This window comes from Poecilia latipinna, unplaced genomic scaffold (assembly GCF_001443285.1).
Source record: "Poecilia latipinna isolate Pla-1442-1.1 unplaced genomic scaffold, P_latipinna-1.0 Scaffold2773, whole genome shotgun sequence".
Taxonomy (NCBI): domain Eukaryota; kingdom Metazoa; phylum Chordata; class Actinopteri; order Cyprinodontiformes; family Poeciliidae; genus Poecilia; species Poecilia latipinna.
In genome coordinates this window covers 19,446-43,427 of record NW_015115389.1, presented here as the reverse complement: position 1 = coordinate 43,427, position 23,982 = coordinate 19,446, and the positions used below count along the sequence as shown (strand labels likewise).

General features: G+C 43.8%; 1 protein-coding gene across 1 annotated transcript in view; it reads right to left on the bottom strand.

The window, feature by feature from the left end:
• Positions 1-2,252: 2,252 nt before the first annotated feature.
• Positions 2,253-23,982, bottom strand: part of LOC106939108 (teashirt homolog 1-like) — a 34,256-nt gene continuing 12,526 nt past the window's right edge. Inside the window, exon 2 of the mRNA XM_015021403.1 lies at positions 2,253-5,929. Coding sequence (XP_014876889.1) covers positions 2,394-5,929 — 3,536 coding nt within the window. The 3' untranslated portion in view covers positions 2,253-2,393. The remainder of the gene's footprint in view (positions 5,930-23,982) is intronic.

Below are 23,982 nucleotides of genomic sequence, written 5' to 3'. Positions count from 1 at the left end.
ACTTGTGGTGTTTCTTAAAAGCTGCTTGGCATTTAACTTGAAGTGTTTGCAGAAGCAGACAAATGTGTTATTTACCTAAAAAGCCTCTCATAAACATATAGATATGGTAAAATTGACACATATGTTGTTATTCAGACACATATTAACCTCAGTCCAGAACACCTTAAGAGAAGAAGTGAAATTCTGGAGAGATTATGCAAAGATCCTTCTGTATGTACGCTTTTACATTGTGACATTTTGCATAATCACTACTTGCAAAAGAAACAATTGTTCCAACACTGATTTAGCTAAAAACATGTCCCTCCCCCACCCCCCCTTAAGATAAATGCATTTATTGGATGAACCAAGCTGGATTTTTCTTCTTTTTTATTTCTAATGAGACTATGCTAAAAAAAAAGAAAAAAGAACACTTTAATGTCCTTAACAGGGGTGCTAATGACTCCGTCTGTATTTGTTGAGATCTTCTTTAATAATAACATCCTTATTGGTAAGTCTGTCGTAGGCAGACACCCCATCTGATCCTATTCTAAGAAGAAATGCAAAAGTACACAGCTTTCATTAATACAACACTGATTCATTCAGAATGGCCCTCTGAAAGTCAGTCACAAGCCTAGCATGGGTTTCAGAGAGTACAATAGGCCCCCTTACAGGCTTATCATCCTCGTCACTTTTATCATCATAATCATTGGCGGTATGATGCAGCTCCGTCATCAGTTAGAAGTATGACACTAACGACTTCCCTCTCTTCTTTATTTATTTATTTTTATTCTTGCCAAAAAAAAAAAAAAATATGGCTAAAAGTTAAAAGTGGCAGAAAACGGGAGGGGGTCCATTTTAAACGGCACCTCTGCAATGCCCGTGTTTAGAATAACCATGAAAAGAAATCCGGTTACACTGGGTTAGCATTTGACATGGATGTGAATGCTTTAATTTGCCCGAGAGCAAATATCTACAAAGCTGAGATTTATTTCAACACCGCTACCAAAAGAACACACAACCACAAATATCTGACTGTTAACAACTGCTTTGGGGTTTATTTTACAATTGAGAAAGAAAAGGAAACAAACTAACCGGTGCTAAAAAGTTTGTTTTCTTTTTTTTTTTTCCTTTTTCTTTTTTACAATATTGTCAATAAAACATTGAAATGTATAGTCATTGTGCATCGCTTATTTATTTTTCCACACCATTTCATGCATCAAATTGGATGCAAGTATAATTAAAATCATTTCTGTAAACCGAGCCAAAGTAGCTTAATTTGTATTTTTCTTTAAAAAATGACATTTTGTAGCTCTACAGCATATATTTATGTACACCATCTGTTTTTATGCTATTTTTTTTAATCATTTTTCTATATAAAATGACAATATAAAAGTTAGAGAATGCACACACCTTAAGATACAAAGAAAGTGGAGCCTTTTTAAATGGTATAAGATATGTCTCATGGAGCACTGACATTTCACTGGTGGTCATTTACATGTAACGGACTGTTCTCTTTACAGCTGAAGAAAGCGACACAATTTAGAAAGAGAAACTCGTAACAAACCATACAACTGGAAAATTGCTATAAAGTGATGCTTCACAGCAAGGAAAGTTTCTTTTTTTTTTCAAGAGCAAACTTGCATACCGATGGCTGTTCACTTTCACCGATTGACTTGTAACCAAGAAGCAGCATTTTAATTTTCCAAATGATCTTTTTTTTTTTCTTTAAATACACCAACAGATTTATGAGCAGGCTATTCAATATTAAAAAAAAGTGGAGAAAAAAAAGAATAATAATAACAAGGGAGAGGAGTTAGGAAGGTGGGAATGATAATCCTCGGATCTTTCCAAATCAGATTTTAAGAAATGCGAGATATTTGAAAACATGTCCTCTTCACAAATTGAACTGTCTAAGGTGCTACTGTACTTCAGTCTTTCAGGGTACATCCTCCTTTCATTCTTTTGGCGTACACATTTAATTGTTCCTCTTCTTGATATCAAGTATTACACAGTCCTGACTTCCACCAATTTTATGCCACTTTCGCCATCGAAGCAGTAGTTGTATTTTTGCCATGAACAGATTCAAATCTCATGTTTAACCTTGTTTCACTAAAATACATGCACAGGTCAGACAAATAGCATATAAATATTTTACAAAATAAGTGTAAAAAAGCTTGGCAAAACAAAACAAAACAAATAAAACAACATTGAAAGAAATGGTCCAGTCAGGCAGTCGTCAACTAAAAATAGTAAGACTGTTTTTTTTTTTTTCGTTTTTTTTTTTTTTTCTTTCTTCTGGCGGCTCAGTTCGGCCCAGTGCAGTAACTGTGAACAATGTCATTTTAGTGCAATGAAATTCTAGTCAGTTCCACAGCTGTCAGTCTTTTCCCTCAGCAGCTCACGGATTTGCTTGATTAAACTTTTTCCATTTTGTCGAGCTTCTCCAGTTTCTCCAGAGCAGTGACAAACACCAGGTGGTCCTCTGGAGACTTGCCATGGGTCTTGCTGAGGTGCAGTTTGACTGCGTGTTTGCTGACGAATGTCCGATTGCAAAGTCTGCACTGGTACACAGAGCCCGTGTCGTCCTCCGGTGTGGTCAAGGCTGACAGTGGGCTGCCGAATGTCATTTTGTCTGTGATCACCTTTGAGGCAGCCTGCTGCTCCCGTAGGTGCTCCGCTGACAGTTTGGACAGGTCCTTCAGGCTAAAGCCCAGGTGAGATTCCAGGTGGCTGATGTAGGAGGAGGGAGTCCTGAACTGAGAGGCACAGTCACCACAGAGGAACACGGGCTGGCATGAGTCCATGTTCTTGAGAAACTTGGTGCCCCCAGTCCGTCTCAGCTGATACTTCACGTTTGCCAGCCAGTGAGATATGGTGGTCATCGAGAGCCCTGTGAATTTGCAGATGTGGACCCTTTCCTGAGGGCCCAGGTCGGTCATTGCATAACGGCCCTCTGGGGTCTCCCTCAGGCTAGAGGCGAACTGTGCTTGCAAGATGAGAAGATGCTGAGGATTCCAATTGGACTGCCTCCCTTTCCTCTTCTGTACCGGCGAGAGGTCCTCCAGGGCATCCTCGAATGCACTGCCATCGGCATCAGACTTCTCTGAGATGGAGGAGGGAGTTGACGATTTGGGCGTCAGTCGTCCTGTGAGGTTCTTCACCATATCCGAAATGTCCATTAGAGCATTCTCTCTCAGAGGAGAGGAGACAGATTCAGGGAGGGAGATAAGAGGCTTGTTGCCGTTTACGCTATTGTTGGTCAACAACACGCTGCTGCTGTTGGTATTGGTACTGCTATTAGTGGTGGCCTTATTTTTGCTCAGGTCTATGGGCTGGTCATTACTTTCATACAGCTGAAAGTGGTTAACGGGCTCAGTCGCCTTGCTTTGAGGAGTTGGGGTAAAAGCTGGTTTGTCCATCATGCTGTTACTGATTTTGTAAAGCATGGACAACGGATCCGCTGCTGGACTCACAGGTTTAGAAGCCTTTCCCAGGTGCGTGTTCATGATTGACTGGAGTGCACTCAGAGGGTTGATAAAAGGACTTTCAGGTGAGTGGTCCGTGATGATGCCAAGACTGTTCCCATTTGTTACTGGAGACTGGGATGCCTCTGAGCCATTTTTTGAAGTGTTGCTGTGGCCGTCCAACAGACTCTCTTTGGGCTCCTTCTTACAAATAAGCTCAGAGTCTACACTACCTGGGCTGATACTTCTCAGGCCGGACAGTTTACCTACAGAAAGGTCGTTTGGGGACGGTAATTGCTCTCTCTGCTCTCTCAGTGCAGGAGAGGGCGATTTCACTAATGACGGTGGCCTACAACGCTCTAGACTGACCAGCTTTTCCTCTTTTTCTTTCTTCACGGTGGCAGTTTTTCCTGTCACTTTCTCAACAAGCTCCTCCATGGCAGTGACGTTACTCCTGAGGAGAGTCGGGGAGGAAGGGCTACGAGGGGAGTGGATGACGGAGTTGGAGTCACTCACAAGACTTCGTAGCCCACTATTAAACATTGGCTGCATCTGAACGCTCTGGACGGTTGGGGGAAGAACAGTAGCTGAACTTTTAATTGCACCTTGCAGCTGGTAGGCAGCATGAATGCTAGGATAGCCACCCCATGTGGGAGTGCCCGTCTGGGCCTTGCTGATGGCACTGGATACAGTGTTTTCGAGAGACTTTAGTATATCTAAACCCTCTTTAGGCGTTTCCTCCAGATCTTCTTCTCTAAGGTATTTATAAGATGTAGTATCAGTTTCTGATTTCTCACTTGCGTCATCTTTCTCCTCCTTGATTTTTTTCTCAATAGGCTCACATCCTTCAAGTTTTTCATCCTCTAACACCTCTCTTTTATCCTCAGAGCCAGAGGAGAGGGCAGGGGATACTGGTTGGGATTTTACAGTACTGGGAACAGGGAGTCTGGTGGTGGTCGGTGGTAGTGGGATTGACTGAATCTTCTCTTCCACCACTGGATCAAAGACCAACTGTTTGCCCTTCTTAGATGCAGAGTTTGTAACCTTCAAAAAGTGACCTGTAACCATCATGTGGGCAGTCAGCTGTTGCAGTGTGTCATGTGAACTCCCACACTCCATGCATTTAAGGATCTGCGCTTTGCGAGCCTCAAACTGCCACGTGTAGCTGGCACCATTTTGGTAGCCATAGCGGTTGTTCGGCGTCACGTAGGGGTTAGCGGTAGCTTTCGAATCTTTGCCCATATCCCCAAGAGACACAGAACCACCGCCACCACTACCAGCATGGATGGAGTCTGGGGAGCATGGAGAGACTATAACATCTTGAATAGCACGTTTTTTAGCTGAAGTTGGCACCAGCTTAGTAGCCAGGGCTGGCACGGGTTCTTTGAGAGGCACTTTCTGGTAATGCTTGGTCTTGATCATGTGTACGCTGAGATCTTGTAGGGACTCAAACGAGTGGCCGCAGTACATACACTTCAGTACTTTCTGAGCATCCTCCTTCCCCTCCATTTCCATCAAGGATCGCTTACGTGGTTTGGACCAGCGCTTGCCCTGGTCCTCCTCTTTGTCCTTGTTGTCATCGCGATAGTGGCCCGTCTCATTCATGTGAACTGTCAATCCCACTAGCGTGTCATAAGCGGCGCTGCAGTCTTTGCAGCGAAACTTGCTTGCACCAGTAAAAACAGAGCCGTAGAGCTTGTTGTTCTGCCGGTAGAGCTGCACTGTGCTGAAGAGACTAGGCTCAGGTAAAAGGTGGTATGGGGTCTGCTGAAGAGTTTTGGCGAGCGCTGCCTGGTGCCAGTCATAGGCTACACCACTTCCGTTGCTGGCTCCACCGGCACTGCTTCCACTGCTGCTCGTCGCGCTGTGGCTGCTTGCGGAGCTAGTTGTCGTACCATTGGTGTTGGCACTCGCGTTGCCTGTGTGGTTGACAGTGTTGGTGGAGCTTCTACCGTTGTGGTGACTGTTGGCCATGTTCACCACACTGCTCTTGTTTGTGGTTGTAGTCGGTGAGACAGAGACAGCAGAGACAGGCTCTGGAGTCGTGTGGGCAGTGTTGACACTGCCGGCTGCAGCAGGCTTTGATTTCATGATGTCCATTGTGATGCTAGACCAAGAGGCATCTGAGATGAGGTTTGCATAGACGGCTTTCATCTGTGCCAGGCTGTCCTGGAAAGACAGGCCGTTGTTGGGACGGTAGGGCGGAGCAGAGCCTTCCCTCTCCTGACCATCCCTGGAAGAGGTGCTCTTGATATCTGCAAGTCTGTCGCTAGCGTCACTGAGTGGAGACCCATATCCGGCATCCGGGTTAGTACCATTGCTAAGTGGAGAGTCTCTGTAGCTAGGTGGCTGGCCTCCATCCGCATCCTCCTCTTCGTCATTGCACAGGAACTCCGTGTCCTGTCCGTCTAAAGAGAGGCCATCATCCTGCAGGTGCTCTTCCTCGTCATGACTGGTTGCCTTAAGCTCATCCTCGGGCATGTATGCTGTAATGCAGAAAAGAGAAAGAGGGGGAAAAAAAAGAGGTCAGCTCGGTGAAATTAAAAATTAACGCCACACTAACAGGACCACTGACAAAATAACAAGGAATGAATAGTCAATGATGGAAATGCAGGCTTTTATTCTCTTCCAGAGTGTCTGTGTGTGTGTGTGTGTGTGTGTGTGTGTGACTGTATGCATGCGTGAGCTTGTGTGTATTTTACACACATGTGGCTCTGAGAGGCAGTGGTGAAAAAAGCCTCCAAGGGAAAAATAAATCGCTGAGCTTCTGACAGTTGTCCTTTTCCTTCTCGGCTATCTATTCTTCCACACGTGTCTCATGTTCCCCAGGAAATCACTGGCTGTTTGGCCTTGTTAGCCCAGCTGCATGCTTGCATGCTCAACTCCTCTTCCCCCCTCTCTTTCTCTCTTCTCCAATGTTTTTACTTCATTTTATTCATCAGGCTTCATAAAGTCCACATCTTCACACACTTAAGTTCCATCAGAAACTCGTACCTGAAATTAGTAAAATTCTACTTTGGAGATAGTCTAGCTTTTTGTAATTCACAAATTTTGAGTTGATTTTCATAGATGTATGAAGAAATGAGTTAGAAAATGTTCCACTTTATCTTCCCTGACCCGAAGCTCGTTGTTTTTACTGACCTGTAAATGCACCACACTGTCCAGAGACAGGATGCACAGTCTCTGGTGTGGAGACTCGCACTTTTACTTTTTACCAAAAACAGTAGAAGTTAAATGTGTATGAAACCATTTGAAAGACAGCTATTTCTAATTCATACACTCATTCACAATTCATCTTGATTTAAACAGGGGTTGAGACATCACTAGATAACATAATGGCTAAATGCATTGCACCAAAGTTGTTCTGTTTTATTATTTTGAGTTTTCAGCTTTCAACTAACATGTTACTGTCCTGTAACATGCTTGCAGCCCTTTGGTTAAACACCCCTTAACCGGTGTCCAGTGTCTAGTTGACTTACATGCAAGTGTTTTGAGGGTGACAGTTAAAGGCTCTAAATTCATGAAGGAATACAGCTAATTATGCTAGCTGCCCAATATATTATGCAATTTAGTGATAGCGAATGTTTCGTTTTGTAATTTCATTGCAAATTTTCTCTGACACACAAATGGTTAGCCTACCCTTTACCACAACCAGACCTGGAATTAGCTAAAATCTGTATCTGCAGGTTAACGTTTTACAAAAAAACTGGTGAAGGAAAACAAGTTTGGATTTGTAAATCTAAGCTTGAACACTGAAGTCAAACTCCTTGTTTGCACACACAATCTTGGTCTCTAAAGCTAATCCTGAATGCAGAATACCTGCATGTCGTCAAGCTTTGCGGTTGTAAAGTGAATGAACAACCTTCCTCTGGGTGGAAGCTGTTACTATGGGAAAGAGACTCAAAACTAGTTATTTTTAGAACGAGCGAGGAGTTTAAAAATGAAGTGAGACGAAGCACAAAAAAGTAAGAATGAACGTTCTGACATCTTACTCAGCAGATGACAAGAAGGCTAAGAGTAAAACAACAAACTTGTCCTGTTTTATCCTTTTAAGTCTTCAAAATGTCTTAAGAGTCGAATGAGTCTCCTACATCTGAGTTAAGGTAGGATACACATCTCTGACTAAGAGTCGTGAATGCTAATCAGGCAAAGCGTAGATGTTAAAAGATAGCTCAAAATGTAAATTCCGTAACCGGAAATCGGCCACAAAACCCGTCCCTGGAAAAGACGTGTGCATCCACATGCTTGTGGTAGTTAGCTAAGCATCTGTAAGCTACAGAGCAAGAAAGCGAGCGAGTAAGGAAGGGATAAGTGAATGAAAAGATGTGGGGAAGAAAGGAAAAGTAAGCAGGAGGAGGTGGTGGAGGGAAGGGCTGTAGAAGGGAGAAAGAAAAAACATAGGGAGAGGAGTAAGTGAGTGAAGCAGGGAGACAGGAAAGACAGCCCCCTAGCTTCTTCCTTTATCTCCTTCCTGCATGGTGAGATGTGAGTCCTAGATGCCAGTATCAGTCTCTCCTGATGAAACAGATGTGCTGTCAACTTCAAACGGCACGCTAACCTGTCACATCATAATCTAAGTGGACATAATACCTGATATATATACACTGGCACCATTTACTGCTGCCTGAGAGGAGATGGGTGGAGGAAGGGGTGGGGGAAGGTGAGCAGCTGCACCATCAACTGTGACTGCATGATGATGATGATGCGCATGTGTGTGTGTGTGTGCGCGCGCGCGTGCACGCCTTTGTAAATGCGAGTTTGTCCGCACGTTTACCTTCCCGTGCATATCTGTGTATGCACTTTTTACACTTCATACGTTTGCTTGTAGAACGCGAACCCAGCAGCCACCAGCCATAATGTTGCCTATAAGTCTGAGTTCGCCGGGTACCCACTGATACATCCCTCCCCCAAATGAGCAACATACTCCCCTAACGCCTGACAAGATTTCTGTGAAATGAGAGCACTACAGGAGAACCTGGCTGCGCTTCAATCCAACTGACAGACTGAGACCGAGACAGTTTCTAAAACTCCTGAAAATCCCTAACACAGCAGATTAGCATTATGTGCTGTTCTCCCTACAACACATCTGCAGAGCGTCTTCTGTTCCAGCACCTCTCCTCTCCCATAACATGTTGCCAGAGAAGCGGGCTATCAATACGCATCAGCCATTTAAAAAAAAAAAAAAAAAAAAGAAAAAACAAAATACACAAACGCATCCTGGAGAATGGCTGTCCGCTCTTCACCAGCTCGGCGGCACAGTGCAAACATGCGATAGGAATTACCTACGTGAGCAACTCATGTCTGCTGTAGCCAAAAAGAAATAATTAAAAAAAAAGAGAAGCTAAACCCCAATATTTGGCAGTGTTTAACACACACAGAGAGCAGGTTGAGAGGCGGCGGATCAGAAATATCCCTGGGTGAGTGACAAAAAAACCCAAAATGCGCCAGGGAGGGGCTTGCAGCGATGAGCAGGTCACCAGGGAACCCTTTGACGATCCCTGTCAATCAATTCCTGTCCTGCCATGTTGTCATGGAAACAACAAAGAGAGGAGATATCAAAAGCATGCAGACAAAAGACTGGCAGCAACCGACATCTGTAAGAATCACAGGCAGCAAAGTGGGCGGCTTTGCACGCCACCAGCGAGCGATATTAGTGATGAAATGTGGTTAGCGTGAGCCTGATCGCTTAATCTGCATCTGTTCGGACGGGACGATGAAACACGGCACGTGATGAAGAGAGAATATCAAAAGCTGCACATCAGCTCAATCACCGCAACTTGGAAGATGCATGCTTCTGACTGGCGAGCAGATTAGGCTTCTCACTTCCTCCACCTCCCATGCCCTCTTGTCTGGTTCTGGGCGCACATAGGCACAGCGAGCATCGGCAGCGACGAGGACGGGGCTCAAGGAAGGGGCACGGGGCTGGCAGGGGCCGTCCCTGGTGGTTTGGTTTGCAGAGTGGGTGATGCCTGTGAGCAGGGCCAGCTGCACAAGCGCCAAAGCGCCTGTCACTTTTGCTCGGGGACACGCCGCCGTCAAGTAGACAGGCGGCAGTGCGGCCAGGACGGCACGGCGTAATCGCTGTCAGAAGCGGCAGCGATCAAGGCCGCCACCAGCCAAGCCAGATCAGAACCATCACACTCCCAGAAAATACATAAACATGTTACCACCCCTCTCTCACTGATCTATTACTAATGCTGTATTGACAAAGAGGAACACAATAAGACACAAAATTATTTTGTAGCCGAGTTTCTTGCACAGGTGCTCACAGCCCTTGGTATTTTTTCACCTCACGGGAAAAGACGTCTACCTCAGGGGCCTCCAACCCTGGTCCTCAAGATCTGCTGCACTGCAGATTTTAGATGCAACCCTGCTCCAACACAGCTGAATCAGTTAATGGCTTGTTAGAAAGTCTTTGCCAAACTTGCTGGTATGCTGACAAGGTAATTCAATCGTTTGATTCAGCTGCGTCTAAACCCTGCAGAACAGTAGATCTCGAGGACCAATGTTGGAGACCTGCGGTCTACATCCAAAACAAAGGTCATTACCCTAAACAGACTAAACGTTCCTATGTACTTCATTCAAAGGTGAGCAGTGGATGAAGGGTAATGTGGTTTTGGCATGTTTGTTTTTGCACACAGCTTTCATACAATGGCACAGACCACCTAGGAGACACACTGCCCTCCACCTTGCTTCAGTATAAGTCACGCCACCAACGCACCAGATTTTCCATTCTCTCCCTATGTCCTCTGTTCAGACAACCTTCTCTGAGCACAACGATGATGAAATTTCAATCCTGGGTTTTTTAGCCATTTGACTAGTTATTTAGTGAAAAAGAGAAATCGCACAAAAGGCTCACTGTGTCAAACAAACATTCATCAACATTACTCCTGTTTGGTCTGGATACAAAAACCGGATAGTGGAAGTTGACTAGTTCAAGAGAAATATAAACTTTGCTGTCCGTGTGCATTTCTAGAAAAAACCACACAAAATAGCAAACTTCTGACCAATCACACAACACTTAGCACGTAGGTCTGTGGAAATAGTTTGACTCAGGCCTGATGTCGAATAAAGTGACAATTTTCATCACTTGAAAATTGATGAATTTTCCATTTCGACACTTCAGATGAAGTGTGTGGGAGCTTTAACAACATGGTGGAGGCTGCATGGTGCTGTGACAACACTTTTCTTCAGCAGGGACAGTGAAGCTGATCAGAGTTGATGGGCAGATTGAAGCAGGTAAATAGAAGGCAGTTCTCCCTTCCAGCAGACAGAACAACCCTAAACATCCAGCCGGAGCTGCAAAGGAACGGTTCATAGCAGAGAATGCTCCTGTGTTACTGTGACCCAGTCAAATTCCAGTTGAGGATCTGTGGGTGGGGGAAAAAAAAACTGAAAACGGATGTTGCAAACATACAACATCTTCCTTCCACTTCACAATTACGCTCTACTTTGTGTTGGTCTATTACATAAAATCTGAATAAAACACATAAAGCTTTTTGAAAAATGTCATATGCTGAATATGCTATAGAGATGTCTTAAAATAGCCTACCGCACAATAACACTGACTTGCACTTGCAAAGGTTTCTATGTCTCCAGCTACAAAGAATAACACAGATACGCCCATTACCTTGGATAAGAACTTTTAAAAGAATCCATGTATGTGTTTGGGTCCTGTCCTTATTATTATATAAATGAAAGTGTTCCAGAAGGACTACTTCAGTGGAGGTGTATAATTGTAAAGTGCAATGTTGTTTTTACAAATAGAAACAAGCTTCTTACTGCTATTCAGACATTTGCAGCATTGCCACACGTTCTCAGCTGGATACAATCATGCTCCATTCCACTGTAGCTTTGGCTGTATCTTTAGGTTTGCTGTTTTACTAGAAGGGGAACCTCCACCCCAGTCTCAAGTCTTCTGCTTTACAGCTTTTTTTCCCCCAGAACTGCCTTGTCTTTATCTTCGTTCGTCTTCCTAGCAACTCTGACCAGGTTCCCTGTCTCTGCAGAAGAAAAGCATCCCAATCCGAGATGCTGCCACCACCATGTTGCCCCGTTGGCAGGATGATAGTTTTCCACCAAAAACGATAGCGGCAAAGAAACATTCTTTTTCCATACTGGAATTTAACCATCAGATTTTTAATGGCTGAAAAGTCTGGAAAAAAAATCTCTTTTCTTCTACTCTGCAATAACAGGCAACTTTATCAACATGCAGGCTTGTGGTTGTGAGACGAAACATGGAAAGATTCAATGAGCACCAACGTCTTCGCCGGTTTGTTTTTGATGATGCTGAACGGCCTAGAATCCCAACCGACGCTGAACCTCGCACTGGAACACGATCCAGTTCGGGTCATGTCTGCAACACTCCTACTCGCGCGCCGTAACTCATCGGATGTCTTGATTTTTGTAAACACTCCGAATGAAACAGAACCAGCAGACACGTCAGCCTCTTGGCAAGAAACATATCACTCCTTTTCAAAACTTTGCTATTCTCCCCATCCTCTTTGGCTTTATTTTTTTCTCTGTTGCCTTCTCCCTTTTCTTTGCTGAGAGTCTGCTGGTTGTTAAATCAATATAACTCTCTGTCAGGCCCGAGGAGCTTCACCATTTGGCCGCTGTCAAAGCCAAACAAACCAGATAAGAAAGGCAGAAAGGCGATGAGACGGGAGAGGGAGGGAGAGATAGGGGATGAAACGATTCGGCTTCCCCCCACTCCTCCACCGCCGGGGCCCCGTTTCCCCGACGTTCCCCCCGCCCCCCTCCTTCTATTTATTTACACACATTTCTTTATTTATTTGATGTGGGTTCGGGAAGAGGGGGCAATCACTGCAGTCATTTGCGGCACTAATGTCCAATCACGCACCCCTTCACTCATGTGATTTAGGCAGTGCAGGAGTGGGTCCGTGGCAGGGGATAGTGGGGTAGGTGGTGGGTACAGGTTGGGGAGGGCCGGGGCCGTTTAGGCCGGGCCCCTAATAGGAAACTGGCAGTCTTATTCCTTCCCCAGATTCTGTTTGTCACCCCGCTCTCCATTACGTGCCTCTCAGCCCTGATGGCTTCGGACAGGAGCTGATCAAAAAGCCATCGCTTGACCTACACGCCGTGGCAGAACGCGGCCCGCGCCCGTCGCAGGCACGGGGCGAGATGAGGCGAAGGTGGGAGGAGGAGGAGGAAGAGGAGGAGGGTGTATGTCAGCGCATGGTGCAGAGCAGAGAGGGGGGCTGAGGGAGGAAGAGGGGGGGCGCGGGGCGGGCTGATAGCTCTCGGGCCGGGACAAGAGGGCTGTAAATAAAATGACATTATTATTTCCTCTGTCCCGTCATGTAGAAAAGCCAATTATGGTAATGCCGCTGCCGGCGTGTCAGAGGGAATGCTGGGATGTGCTTCCCGTGAAGCGGCTAACATGAGAGCAATGCCCCTGATCAGGAACGCGGGCCCCATCCTGACAAGAGACAGAGCAGATAGGAGGAAGAGAAAGAAATAAGGCGAGAGAGAGAGTGTGAGAGAGGGAGAGAGAAAGAGATATGAATCAAACTGCAAAAAATCTGCGTGTGGGCCTTGTTTTCCCGAACGGATAAATATTGAGCTATCTGCAGCAGAGAAGCTGTTTAGTCTGATGATCCAGAACTGAAGGAGAGCAGGAGTTTCATCCCAGTCAGAATGCAAATGGAGATGCATTGATCCGATTGTAATATATGTATTGATCCTGATATTGACAAAAATTGTGGATATTGAGTATTGATGACAATGTGCCCAAAGGGGCACATCTATACAGTCTATTTCTATACTTTGTGCTGTGAGTGACGTCATAATTTATTGTTTATTTTGCATCATATTTAGAAATCCTAATCAGACTTTCTGAACCGCTTGAAAAATTTCTTGCAGTTTATTGTTTACATGTTTGACCAAAGCACTAAACTTATTGTTTATGTCAGTTTCAGCATCTTTATTGTTTATTTTACTGACATTGCACTGACTGAACAAATAAAAGTTGTTTTTACATGTTAGACCAAGCTTGTGAAGTTATTGGTATATTTAAGTGTGTTGTACTGCTGCAGAGTTAAATAAATAAATGTGTATTTCGGTACAGTTACCTCTGTGTTTAAAAAGACGACAATTCAGCAATGTTTTTCTGTATCGGATCGGTATCAGCCGATACAAAACCTCAGATATCTGTATCAATACCAGCAGTGAAAAAAAATGGATGAGTGCATCCCTACCACATTTTAAAAAAGAAAAAAGAAAACAAAAGTTCATAAGATATCAACAAGTACCAACAAAGTTCATAAGGAAGGATTCCATCCAGACCTCATTATGTTTAGCTGCTAAAAAACCCGCAAAAGTTCACAACTTACACTCTGTGTCCGATTTGGACGGGATGGATTATGCAAAGATGATGGTGAGCGATCGAAGGTGATCGTTTACTTTCCCAGCTAATTCGTTCTCAATCTCATCTGAAGGCTTCTCCCTGCCTAAAATTCCTCGTGTGCTTGATAGGAGAGCTCTCCTTAAAATAATTCCTCAGCTACCTTCCTCCTTTTCACTAGCCCCTCCCTCCCCTCCTCTGTTCAGCCTCACTCATACGCCCACATGGGCCCCTCCCAAGCGGAATAATGGGAGCATATGGCCTAGGCAGCACCTACAGGGCCTTAAATAACTACTGCAGCATTCCAGCTCGCTGTACCAATTTATCTCCCCGCCCCTCCCCGCCGTTTCACAAAAAAAAAAAACACCCCTAGCTCGAGTTTGAGCTGGGGCAGACGGCGGCGGATGGGACACGTTGCTCCTCAGACACACAGCTGCTATTATAGACTGATGCAAAGAGTGGTGTGAAAGTGAATAAGTGCTGTGCAAACAGGATTAGTGTGGAAATGCTATTTTATTGGCAGATATTCCGCGAGCTAACCGCCGGCTTTCCTGGTAATCGTTCGCACTGGTGGCTCTATGCAAACGCTTCAAGTCATGTTGAGTTACACTTGGCCTGTGGCATTATGGAAAATCATGCTGCGGATGCTTCCGACAGCAGACTGTGTGTTTTCGCCTCGCGAGCAGGTAGGGTGACGAGGCGGTGGCTGCAGTCTCTAGAAGGTTGCTCCAAATCTGGAGCGGCAAATTCAACTCAACGTCAAGGGTAGAAGTTGGCATTGCTTAAACTTCACAAATGTCCCAGAAAGGTTTCAGGTTCACACTCTTTTTTAGCAATATTCACACAAACCTCAGTGCATTTTGTTGGGATACTATATGGTAGGTCAACAAGAAGCATAAATGTGAAGAGGGAGAAAAAGGACACATTCAATCTGAAAAGTGTGGCATACATTTGCATTCAGCCCTATCGAGTCGACACTTTGGACAAGAACCCTTTTTGCCATTATTCCAGCTTTACGCATCTAAATAATGTTTCACAAAAAGCTCAGGCAGGTTTTCTAACAAGCGTCCGTCCAGGAATGTCTTGTATTTAGCTCAGCATGATTCTGCCACCACCTTGTTTCATGGTGGCAATGGAGAGTTCATGGTATTGGTACACGGCCAATGCTTGAATAGTGGTTTATCCAATCCAGAGGATCAGTCATACACCCATTCACGTATAAATTTCCTGGACAAGACTAACAGACTGCCATACAATCAAAACCACCTGACCCTCTGACAACCAGGCTAGGCAACTGATGCGTCTTGCCCAGTGACACAACTGAGACAGACAGACGACAAACATCTACCTCTTGAGTTACTGATGCCTCATCAGATTTTAGTCTTCCTGTCACTTTAGGTGGACTACCGTGTCTTGGCAGGTTTGAAAATTGAGCCATATGCTATTCCAAGTAGAATAATGGCTTGAGCATTATTTTACATAATGTTCAAAGCATCTTGTCGAAGTTTAAGTATCTATAAGACGCCTAAACTTCTCTAAACAGCCAACCTGTTTGCTGTTTGCCTCCAATGCACCGCCGAGGCTCACACAGAACAGCTGGATATAATGACACATGATTTCATTTTGGGGTTTTGGAATAAAGTTGCCAAATACAAATGCATGCCACACTTTTGAGGTTTTCATTCGTACAAAATTCGAAAAATCTAAGCTTCAGGTTCACATTGTTGTACTCCAGTCATACTGAATAAATTAGGATGTACTTTCTGATGAGGCTCATTTGTCAGATGAGAAGTGCCTTTTGGAAAATAACCCTTCAGCTGGAATTAAGCAGAATTTTTTTTATTGGTCTAATGTCACATTCTAATTTTAAATGTCATGTTTGCAATACTTTAAGCAGAAAATCCATCAACTACACACACCAGACTATGTGCAGTTCATCAATATAATGTGTTTTCAACTAGAGATAAAGTTCCTGAAATAATGGACTTTTCAATAATGTTCTAATTCACTGAATGGGTCCATCAGTAAGACACACAGAAGTTTGATTAGGATGCGACACGTCTGGCAGAAAGCACATTTTGAAATCTTGTGTCAGACATCTGATGCTCAACCAGAACAAGGTCGGTCCGGGTCACGCACTCGTGTAAACACGTCAATATGTCCGAAGACTCGCGATTCGGTGACCTTTAGAAAAATGACGCGGGGATGAATGGCAGAGTATAGACGGGAGCATTTGTCTACATGATCGCGTCCGGACAGGTGCGAGAGCCATTAAGTCAAAGGCCTGACCTGAATGTGTGTGTCAGAAAGAGAGAGAAAGAGAGAGAGAGAGAGAGTGTGTGTGTGTGTGAGTGACTAAAAGGTGCTGCTGTTTTATTTATAGAGTGAGCACTATTTATACCCAACTCAAAGATCAGTTCAGAGAAGCTGCTCATGGGCCAGAGCCAAGATCACTCTCCATTACCGAGCACGCACAACAACCCACACAAACACACACACACTAATAACGCACTCACACACTCTCTTATAGCCCCCGTATGTGAGCTGCAGCCTCCGCGTCCAGCGCGGCGCGGTATGCACAGTGTAAGCATGTGTTAATGGGTGGAGGGGCTTACTGACTGAGAGTGCCTTCATGGAGTACAGCAGGCTTTAACATGTTCAGGGATCAATAGAGTGAACCAGCGCCCAATCGATTGCAATTCATCTGTCTCTCTTTATTTATTTATTTTTTCATATTTCACTCTCACGCACTGCACACTGAGCTGCAGCTGTCCTGCGGGGCAATACATAAATAAACGGACACGCATTTGCATACATAAGGGTGCGCGAGCACGACCATGCAACACACGAACACACACACACCTGAAAAGGGACGCCTCCTCTGCGTATAAGAAAAAAAGTTCAATAAACCCGTACGGAATTTATTTATTTTTATTGAGCATATCACCTTATCCTGGTCCTCTCTGCATAACAAGGCCCGTATAATTAAACCATAAATTTCAGCGCGCTCCTTTAATTACCACAGACAATGTCAGGAGGCAGCAGAGTAAACAAATGGCTTTGAAGTGAGCAAGGGGAAAAAAAAAAAAAAAAACGCTTCGACACAGCAACGAAGAAGCTGCTCATTTTTGGTTGGAATGTTGTTGCACTTGAAAAGGATGAAATGTTCAAAAGGGTGTGCGTGCACGAGAAAGTGGGGGGGCGCTGGAAGAGAAGGGAAAGGGAAAGGGGGGGACTGTATAGTTTTTCCTCCTTTAGCTTTATCTAAGAATGCTTTTGAGGGATGCGGTTTTACCTCGGAGTGAAGGGAGGGAAATAATCAGCATATCAGCGCAGGCGTGACAATGTGAAAATATTTATACGTGGATGGGAGTTGAGTGCACTTCTAATAAATATGTGTGAGTGTGCACCGGTTTTTTTTTTCTTCTATTTTTTTTCTTCTCCTGAACACGCAGAACCCGTGTTTGTGTTTGCATGTAATTTACATCGACTCTTGTCCCACTTGAACGCGACTGCAGATGCCTTGTGAAGTGTTTGTCTTATTTAATATATGTGAACAAAAAAAAGTGTGTGTGTGTGTGTGTGTGTGCGTGTGTGTGTGTGTGTGTGTGCGTGCGTTTGTGCATTGTTTGTGCGTGTGTACGTTTTAGGTCAAAGTCAACACACGGGCCCGCTTCTCAGCAGCTTAGCTAATTACACGAGAGCCCCGAAGGCCACTTAGAACAGGTTAGCTAATTAACAAACAGGCTGATTGCAGATTAATTGAGAGGTGTTCTTAATCTTCACCCCTAACTGCAATGACAAATGCTAACTGGCGCTAATTAGGCTGGTATGGGGAGCAGAGAGTGGAGGTTGTATTTACAGTTGCTGTGGCTCATATGGACGCGTTCGGTTCCCTCCCTCAGATCTGCTGACAGGTTAAGCAAATAAAACCTCCGTAAACAGACAGGCTAAAAAAAAAAAAAAAGCGTTGAGGCGGATATTCAGGACAAAGGCGTTGGTATTTTATTTGATAAAGTTTGCTTTACTCAACCCTAACCCTTGGAATTTGTTGTACATATCTTTGGTGTTGGCATACATTAAACTCATGAGACATTACATTAGGTTCATGTCAACAACACGAGAGAAGAGTTCAGCAACATTTTGGGGAAAAACTATGAGCTCCACATACTTTGCTGCAAAAAAAAGTCCAGGTTTTATTTATCCAAAGATTGCTTTTTGATGCACTCTAAATGCTTATGTTTTTTGTTTTTACAAATAAAACGCATACTTAAAAAAACACAAAAACCCCCCTCAAAACTGTGTTTTTAATGAGTCTATGGTCAGACTAGAATGGTTCACTCCAGGTGTGATTTAAAACGACAGGTAGTCATGATATCAAATCTTACTGGACGATAAATTGTCCCACAAATGATTGTGAGAAATGTAATATTAACCAGTAATATAATAAAAATGGCATTATATTGCAAGTTCAATCTCTCTACTTGTAGTGAATTAAATTTTATGCTCCATATTGGAACTGGAAGACGTTAAAATTTCAAAGTAAAGCACAACAACCAAAAACAAGAAATAAAAAGGAAACAAAAACAACACACAACCTTACATAAATTATGACATCACTCTAAACAAAACTGCCATAATAATAAAGGAAACCATCGAGCACATTTTAATTTATCAAGCGATTAATTGAGTTACTGCTAGCTGCGACATGCTTAGCGACAGGATCAAACGTAATCCAGATGAAAACGTTGAAATAGCTTTTTAGCTTAAGCTGCAACGAAGACGCCACATTTATAGTTGTTAGCTGCTAGCTTACGGATTCTTCCTAACCTGTCAGTCACTCTGTCAAAATTTCAGTTTTCTGCTGAAAATCCCAAAATGCCAAACAATTTTTAAGAATGGTGAAGGATCCCTCAATTCTATAACTGTGGTCTCCCACCAGCAGGCATTAGCAAGCTAACTCTGTCAAAACAAGTCAAGATTTACTTTCCTTCTTCCTTTAGGATGAGAGTCTCCAACATAAATACGACACAATAACAGCTTTAACCTCCTTCACCAGATGATGTCACACGATGACAGCAACTAGACTTGACTTGATGGAAAGTGCAGGGCCATTTCAATACAATAAGGTCTTGTTACGGCTCTAGTAAATGTGTTATTTATTGTTGTTGATCTCACCTCTCTTTCACATCTGGAAACCTTCAACCAGGTTACCTGTGACAATTTCCTGCTCTTCTTTGAAACTTCCTGTCTGATTGCCAGTAAAAGCGCACCGCTGCAAGGACATAATATTTGCAGCTGACCTTTCGGTGTGTCCTACTTGTATGTGTGTGTGTGTGTGTGTGTGTGGGAGCTGATGTCTAATGGTTTTTGTATAACACGAAACATGAGACGGTGTCAACACAATGGGTTACCGCCGGATTACAATGGCACAGTGAAGAGGGAGCGGGCCCCCTCGGCAGGGATTTGAACCAGCACCCATCTGTGGTCGATCAGCTGCCGTAGGAAATGCGGCTTGCTCTTCTACACACACACACATGCACGCACACGCACACGCACACACACACACACACACACACACACACACACACACACAAGGAGAGAAACCAAATCTTGCAATTTTCACTGCTGTGAAAACTACTCCCCCCAGGTTCGACTTCTTCCAACTTCCATATGGCCGGATGAATTTATCATCCAGCTCCTCTGTCTATCACCACACCTGTGTCTTTTAAGCCCCCCCATATCCCACCCCCGCCTACCCACCCCAAAAAGAACATACACTCAGACTCCACCTGGCCCTTTTCAACCTCTGACCCCGCCCTCGCCAAAGTCTGCCTCCTTCTGATAATCCTTACCTCCATTGACTAACAGTTCTGTGTTGCTCCTACCACCTGTGCTTTTAAATCCCCGCATCAAGGCAAACACACACTCGCACACCGCCAATAAATACACTCCACCCCGTGCACACGTCCCTGCTCAGGTCGCAGGAAACACACATAAACACACATAAACACACACACACGCACACATGCACCGTCCCCAACGAGACAACAGCAAGCAGCAGCTGCTTCCATCTCCTAGCAACAGCAAGCCTGATAGATGACCCTACGATGGATAATTACCGTAAATCACCGCAGCTCACATACTAAAGGCAAGAGAGGGCCGAGAGAGCGTTAAAAAACAAGGTGAGAGAGAGAGAGAGAGTAAAGACAGGGGGGAAAAAAAAGATCAGAACTGGAGGGCTGGGACTTGTCATGTGTGCACTAATGCACTTTGATGAGCTGAAATTCAGCTGTCTTTTAAAGCTCACAGATGCTAAGTGTTGACTGCACAAATGCACATATTACCGCATGCTTACGTATGTGCAATTCGTTTCACCCTGAAACTACAGGCCATGCTTGGAAACAGATGTGCATGTATTTTCTTTTTTTTTTTTTTTTTTTTTTTTTTTTAAAAATAATTCAAATCTAAGACATATAGAAAAGAAAATGGGAAGATCCTGTGGAACACATCTAAAACATCACAATGCAGAATCACACTCAACACTCCCCACAGGTATTGGTCTCTCTGGAAAAATCTCTGCAGTAACATCTAAAAATAAAATATTTTATCGGAGTAGCAGAATTTCACACTTAAAAAGCCAGAAAACCTAAATCAAACCTTTAATTTCAGCACCTTTACAATAGTTTCAACTCTAATAAACCCTATGCATAAATTAAGTAAATCACCAAACTGCGGCAGGAATCTGCCGCTGTATATGTGGGATATAAATGTAACATGACAGTCATATTTAACAGTCAGAGGAACACACCATTCAGGTAATGTAGATGTGTGTTGATCTTCATAAGTCGGGAGATGGTTTTAAGAAAATACAAATGGTCCTCAGCTGTTTCTAGAGAATTAGGATCAAAATGTTTAAAGCAACCGAAACTGAGACAAACATGGCGGGATAGGAAGATAAGTTTATCTCACCATCACCACCCACAACGAGGACACTGAGGAGCCTGGTTAGGAATAAATCTCCACAGCTCACTGTTAAGAGAACTGCAGCATTTATTGGGGGGAGGGGGGCATTATGCCACTGCACTGAGGGCTAATCTATTTTGAGACTTTATATTCGTCTTTAGTAGGGGTTGTAATAGTTCTGGATGGTGCTGCATCAAGGGATTCAGCCACAAGGTTGTTAACCAGTTCAGTAGGCCTTTACGACTGATATATAGGAACATACTTCAATGAGATGGTGGAGAGTTGCCCAAAACTCAGTTTGTCAAAAAGTTTCTCATTTTGATGAGACTAAGCTCATAAATATTGAAATAAGTTTTCATGAATTGCCATAATGATCTGGAGGAAGCGTAACCAATATTATCAAAAATAATACTGTGAAAATGTTTGTTATTGTTTCATGAGCAAATTTTTTATGTGCTGAATGTTATGAAATTATCCTTTGTTTCTGCAATAAAAGGGACAAAGCACACTCCAATTTTAGCATAGTTAGCAGCTAACAGCTATGTCCCTGTATTAATGTAGTTTTTAATTAATCACATTTATTTTATCTGTCACTTTCCTGTTTGAAATTCCCCACTGATTAATCAAAGTGCCAGATGTCAAAATTTTGGGTGGAGACGAAGCTATATGAAGCAAACTGTAATTTCTGCGAAGCTAGCGCTAACAGTAAGCGGGGATTGTACTCTCACAGTTTTTGGTTATTATTTGTATTTTTCTTTGTAAAATACTGCAAAGTCAATGAACAACTACAAAGTGTTAGCGGATAACAGTTAGCTAGCCACAGTATTCCACAATGCTAACAGTTCACCAATACTCAAAATGCCTCGCATCGAAATCAATTTTTATTGTTTATGGGGAAGCTTTATGTGTTGTCGTTTCAAATGAGAAACATAGACTTCTGAAAAAACAAATCTTAAACACGTTTTAGGTCTCTGTATTAACCCTTCAATGCTAGGAACTGAATTATTCATGAACGTGAGAAGATGTGTCCTGCTGCTATTTAAAAAAATGCGTTGCCCGCTTGGTAGGGGGGTTTTGACGACAGCGTTCTATAAGTTCTGCCAGCAAAGCAGCAACACGTCAAGCTCCCTCCAGAAGTTTCAAGTAATCACGCCCCAAAGAAAGTTTACCCCGACAAACTCAATATATGCACATGCAGCTGCTCTAATAACTTCATCTTCATTTTCAGCTCTCCCACACACGCAATCTGTCCCAGTCCTTCCCTTCTTTCTTTTAAGCCCCCTCCTCTCTTCGTCTTCCCACCCCCTGCTCTCCCTCCCTCTGAGAGTCCTGGCTGCTGCAGACATTTGATCTGGCTGCCTTGTGATAGATTGACAGGTAATGAGGAGGTTGAAGGGGCGTTGGAGACAGGAGCAGGTGTTCTGCACAGTCTTTTTGGCCAGCGCTAAGCTGCCATGTCCTTCACTGCCGTACCGCACCACTCCGCTTCCTCTCCCTCTCATTCTTTCCCGTCTTCTTCTCCTCCTCCATCCTTCTCCTCCCCTTCCCCCCCACCCTTTTCTTCCTGAGAGAAGAGGACTAAGCAATCCATCACTGGGTGACACGGTCAGACATAGTCTGTCTTTATATGGGGAAAAACGCATCGGCCGTGGAAATAAATAGAGAAACATCAAGTCCCATGTTGGCAGCAGCAAACTGTGCCTCGGACGGATCAGTCAAACCCCGTCTAGGACAGGAAGAGACTGATTTGGCACATGCTACATATAAGAAGACAGATATGGGCTTCTCGGGTGCCTAAGTGACAGCTAACATCACTTCTATAATGTTGAAATATTTACTGTTCTTCTTCTAGGATCAGTTTCATCCGCTGGATTGTTTCAAAAGTACCCTTGAAAGGGAAAACAATGAAATCTCCACATTCAGACAGTCAGGGAACTCTTCCTAACCGTGCACACTTAGCAGCTGTCAAAATGACATTATATTAGAAGTGGGCCGACTTACAGCCTTAACAGTATGTGGTATATCTTTGCAGCCTTATGTGAGTCACTCTGTATTTTGACCCGCTCGGTCCTGCTGACGCAGCAAAGCGAGGGCTTCGGGCCGTACATCAGAACAAACGAAGGAGAGAGGTGAAGACGAGAGAGGACTGTGATGAGTAGGTGGAAGGGGCAGAAATCTCAGGGGGGGGCAGCTGAAGTTAGAACAAGGAGGAGACACAGTGGAGATCGATATTTTGAAAGTTACTTCAAGGTGTTAATATTGTTTTCTAGACATTTGAGGTGGTTTTGGTCGGATTCCTCAAGTTTAATCTCAAGTAATTCTAGGAGGGAAACAGCAAAACACACTGGAAGAAAGGAGGAGTTTGTACCTTAGGACTTAAAATTTTAATTTTTGCTCAAGTAGGAAACCCTTCAAAAAATCCTGATTAGGCTTCAGTTGGGTTGAGGTCTCTATTTTTAACTCAAACGACTGTCCTCTGTTGTAAGAAACTTCTTTGTTTGCTTTCTGTGTGGCAAATTCCCAACACAGGTCTAAGATGCACAAAGGAAAGAAAAGCACTGAAGAGTTTGCATCACATCTCCCCCACTGTCCGAGGTACTTTTTGTGAAATGCCACAGGAGGCACAGGTGTGACCACGATTTCCTCCAACTAAATGTAAAACCAAAGCAGCTCCGCAATGCCTGTCTCTCCCAGCAGTTGCTGTGCACTGATGGCCATCTGGGTGAGAGAAAGGTAGAGATCTTTTCCTTTGTATGTAAGAAATAAAGCTCAAGGTATCAGAAATTTCTGGTCATAAAATACACAGACAGTTATGTGGGAATGTCCTCATCACCTGCAGTGTAGAAACGAAGCCCTACGGTTGGGTGACTAGCAGGCTTGCCTGCTAGTCACCCAACTCCAGGCTTTACTAAGTAGACAGTCGAACTAAACATGCAGCCATCGGGATTTGGAGATCGAGGCATATTTACAAGAGAGTAGCTGTGGTCAAACAGGGTTTTGTTATTATCTTCAACAAACAAAATTGTAATGGAGTTGACATTTTAAATTGGCCAAAGTGTCTTCTTTTACTGAGCAGTATGGTTAGCTTTACAAACCGTAGAGACAACAGTGTCTGACTGTAGAACATAGACTCTTTCCAAAAGATTACCAACGTCTCTAAATCCAGCACTAACGTGACCCCCCCAATTCATGATATTACAAAAGGTT